Source organism: Vigna unguiculata, chromosome 5 (assembly GCF_004118075.2).
Source record: "Vigna unguiculata cultivar IT97K-499-35 chromosome 5, ASM411807v1, whole genome shotgun sequence".
NCBI classification, from domain to species: domain Eukaryota; kingdom Viridiplantae; phylum Streptophyta; class Magnoliopsida; order Fabales; family Fabaceae; genus Vigna; species Vigna unguiculata.
The window spans coordinates 37,999,160-38,003,809 of record NC_040283.1 but is presented as its reverse complement, the minus strand read 5'-3'; the positions used below and the strand labels follow the sequence as shown (position 1 = coordinate 38,003,809).

The following is a 4,650-nucleotide window of genomic DNA, read 5'->3' as shown; positions in this document are numbered from 1 at the left end:
CTAAGTAGTTTCAGTTTGATTGGAGACTAAATAAAAATTCTAAACTAACATAAAGTTAAATATGAGCATGATTATTAATGAGATTAGGAATATCAAACTCTGCAATGGAAACCTTTTGACTACACCTACATTATGTCTAGACTTTTTCACTATTTCATCTTATATTATTGTGAATTATATCAATCTATTTTCTTCTCTAGGTTTCATATTTCACATGATAGTACAAATACTTTTTTTCCATCACTAAATTGTCGAAATTAAATGTGAGTGACACTCTTATGATACGGACAAAGAAGAATGTACTTCGAGAAAACAACTGCAATAATAACTATTAATTAAAAATAACGACTGAAATCATCACTAATTTTGTTGAATATGTTTTGATCTTATAAATAATGTTCTTATTCATAGAGTTTTTCTTAATTATTTTCTTAAACAAACCCAGTGGTGTTCAGATTCTTCTGCTCAGGGAAGGAACAGGATATTTTCTTTTTTATTTCTTATAAAAGAAAAAGCTTATTAACTTTTTGTGTGTGTTGGAATAGAATCATCTATTCTGATAAACGGTCCTCCCATTACACAGTTTAAATTCTTCCTTCACTGTTACGTAATTTTCTTCCGATTATGCCCTCACCGACAACTACTCCATCACTCTTATGTCTGCTAAATTACCATTCTATCCCTTCTTCAATTCTTCAACCACCGTCGGTTTCTCACCGACCTCCACCAACCCTCTGATTAAAGGGTGCCAATACCCACATTCCCACCTTATTTTTTACACTTTAATATTCAATCTCAATTTAACATTTATAACATGTTATAAAAAAAAAATTAGCAATTATAACAACAACATTGAATTAAATCTTGCAAATTTATTCTATATAGAAAAACTATAAATTAAAAAAGTTTATTTCTTAGAATGGGATCATCAAGAAATAAAAAATGATAGTAGCAATGTATATTTAATTTTATACTCGCTACTATAGAAAAAACCACCTTATATTAATATGTGATTAAAGTATAATTTAGAAACTTGGATTAATTAAAAGTTTTATACATTGAATTATAAAAATTTTACTTTTCTTATACTATCATTCTGACTTTTTTATGCATTGAACTAATTAAAATTTTCATTAAAATACATTTTAACGAAATTGTTACAAAAGAAGTAATTATATCATGCATAACAATTTATGAGTATATAATAATATAAAAATAATTATATTTTTAATCCATTCAACAAATTTATAATATAGACACATTAAATTCTTTATATTCCACAGTATTCTATTTTACATCATAACTTTTTTTATTATATACCACATTTTGATTGTAAGTATACATAAGCAATGGGGTTATTTTGTCCAAACTAAATTAAATTTAAATCTCCATTTTTTCAAGAGAAAAAAAAAAGTTCATAATCTTTCTTAAGCAACCCCATGATTTGGTAAGTAATCTTTGTATTAGCAGGTAAAATACCTATTTTCATATATTAGTCAACTGATGCAACGTCCTTTTCTATTTCTAGATTATTATTTTCCACACCATTTTTTAATTTTGAAGTATCTTTGCTTATTTAATAATTTTTTGGTCATTTTTGCTGCGTAACTTGCACTGTGAAGGAATCCACCTTGCTTTATAGTTCTCGAGCAGTGAAGAGGCAACAGAACACAAAACACAGCACACAGAGAGAGAAGGAGCAAATTCAACATTGTTCTGTTCTTCAGCAACATTCTCTACTTACATCCATGGCTTCCAAGCTCTTACTCATCACTGTCTTCGTTTTTGACTTGATTGCTTTTGGATTGGCCGTGGCTGCTGAGCAGAGAAGAAGCACGGTGAGTTTCTACATTTTAATTCCCTCTTGTTTTCTCCAAATCCGAAGTAAATATATGGGTGTGAGTTCAGAGATGCTTTTTATTTGTGGGATTGAGAAGAATACAGTGATCAATTAATGAATGAACTTGAAAGATTTTTTTTTTTTTTTTGTCTTTCTTGATTGTGTATGAAGCGAGAAAATGTGGGCAAAGCATGAATCTTGTATATTTCTTTGTGTGAACTAAAGTTTGGGAATTTGATATTGGGTTTATCACAGTTGGCATTAAGGTTTCAAAGAAGCTTACTTCTATTTTTAAGTTTCCAGTTTTTCTTTTCTGATTTGGGCTTACCCAGATCTGTTTACTGTTAAAAGTGTGATCTTTCTTTTCAAACTAGTTGTGAATGTGCTATGAATAAATTTTGCAGAAAAACTATCTGTAGTTCTTGCTGTTGGCATTCCATGACATGCCAAATCTTGAACTTTTTCTCTCTTGGGTGAAGTTCTTCATTGATGTGATAGGTTTTGTGATTTCTCTGGCCATGTTTGTGATTAGAGATCCAGATCTGTATATACATTATACTGTCGTGACTGTATGCAAGAGAAAATGTTGTGTGATGTGAAGCCTCAGATCTCTTCTTTTTATTTCTTATAACCTTAACATGTATCAAATTTAGGCAAAGAGTTCGTTGGAGTTGTGTCACTGAAATTCCATTCAAAAAAATTGTGAATCTGTTTTTCGTTAAAGGTGCCATATGTTCTGCAATAGCTTTGAACTATACTTGAATATTCTTATGATGGGTTATGAATTAATGACTACTTAGATAGATAACACAGGTGTTTCCCGCAGAACTAAGCATTCAAGAGTTTTCTTTTTTCAACTCTGGTTGGTGTAACTCGTGGTTCAAGCGAAGAATATTTAGTTATACAAAACCAAAGACTTATTTAGTTTTCAAAATTTTCACCAACTGATTGTGAAAATGTAAAGTCAATCCCTTTAGTAGTGAGGAGATATATGGTCTTATATGAACCTATGATCTCTTGTAAATTATCTGAACCACTCACTACTAGCCCACTTCACTCCCAATGACTTATAAGTGATGTTTTTATGCTTAAGATGCAATCTTTTGAGTTTTTACCTTTCTATCTCCTACTTAACAAAACATTTATCTTTGTTTTAATTGGCAGGCTAAGATTGTGGAGGACAGCGATGGGAATTATAACCACTGTGTCTATAACTCTGATATAGCTACTGGCTATGGGGTCGGAGCATTTTTGTTCCTCTTGGTTAGTCAAGTCCTGATAATGGTGGCAAGCCGATGCTTTTGTTGTGGGAAGCCTCTAAGCCCAGGAGGCTCAAGGGCTTGTGCAATTGTCCTTTTCATAATCTGCTGGTACATCATCTTTCCTCAAAGAACTAACAACGGTGAATTATAGATTTCAAATCTTAACAAAATATACTGTGTTAAGACAGTTTTATATCCTGCAAATTCAATTAAAGGTTGAATATGTTTTAAGGTCCTGAACTTTGATGCAAAATTGGAATTCGTCCCTATCTGAAATTTTGATACATTTTGGTCTTTAAATTTTAGAAATGAATAGATATTGTCCTTTTAACTCAATTACATTAAATATTTTTTGATATATCAAACGCATCAAAATATTTTTTGATATATCAAACGCATTTTCAAGCCGACCACTGATTACATTTGTTTGGCAACTGTGTGCTTCAGGGTGTTTTTCATAATAGCTGAGATATGCTTGTTAGCTGGATCAGTGGAAAATGCCTATCACACCAAGTACAGACGCAACGTCTTTGGGAACCAAGAGCTATCTTGCGAAACAGTTAGGAAGGGAGTGTTTGCTGCTGGTGCTGCTTTTGTTTTCTTCACTGCCATTGTTTCCGAATTCTACTATGTGAACTACTCAAGTGCCAGGGAAAGGTTCCAACCTTATGGTGGCGGCGAGACTGGTGTAGGTATGGGAACCTACAAATGAGGTTGTTAGTTAAGAACTTTAGAGCCTAAATTTAGGTGTGACTATACCTGGAGTCTGGATTCTGCAGCACATTTTCTGGATTTTGTTGCATTTGTTGTATTTACAGTTTAGCTACTTTACTAGAATGAATGTATAAGTTGTAATCTTAGTAATTTTTTGTTGTTACATACTGTGGTATGTTATGGGTGATTCATTCATTGCCTCTTTACACTTTTGGAGTTTTTGTCATGTATACATATCAACAAGAGAAATAATTTCTTGATTTATATTGTTTCTGCATACTAATAAATGTTAGTCCTTTCATTCAAATGTTAGTAACTTCATTGCAGAATCAATTTCCTTAATATTTTTGGTGGTTTATGATGGGATGATTTTCACACTTTTGGTGGTTCAGAGAACTTGTACATTTACATTCACATTCACGGAGCCTGCAAGTTTCTGTTTATAACAAGTGCTATCATTCCCCTGTTAGAAATTGTCATTTTAAGTACTAGTCTTCAAAAGTATTTCAAATGGTTTTAGTTCCACATCGTTGGGTTTTAATTACTTTCTAGAGTATATATTTACTTAAGCCTTTGAACAATTGAACAGAGATATTATCATGCATGGATACAGGTTGTTTAAGAAAAACTGGGATTTGAGATTTATAATTATAATTCATCTTTTGTGTATTCATTATCCTTTTCACTATACCCTTAACCTTAACTTGTCAAGAAGAGTATACATGTTCATCATGTGTGAGATCTCTTGATTATGAGATAGTTGTAGCCTTTGGCTACCAAAATCTGTTCAGATTTTTTAAAATTTTGATTTTAAGCTTCTCTTTATGAAATATT

The 4,650-nt window shown here is 31.6% G+C and overlaps 1 protein-coding gene across 1 annotated transcript; it reads left to right on the top strand.

Moving 5' to 3' along the window:
• The first annotated feature begins 1,589 nt into the window (after positions 1 to 1,589).
• On the top strand, positions 1,590 to 4,123 carry LOC114183263. Its single transcript, XM_028070205.1, has 3 exons — positions 1,590 to 1,838; positions 3,005 to 3,210; positions 3,550 to 4,123. Exons 1-3 carry the CDS (start codon positions 1,749 to 1,751, stop codon positions 3,812 to 3,814), a joined length of 561 nt encoding a protein of 186 aa, XP_027926006.1. The 5' UTR covers positions 1,590 to 1,748; the 3' UTR covers positions 3,815 to 4,123.
• The last annotated feature ends 527 nt before the right edge of the window (positions 4,124 to 4,650 follow it).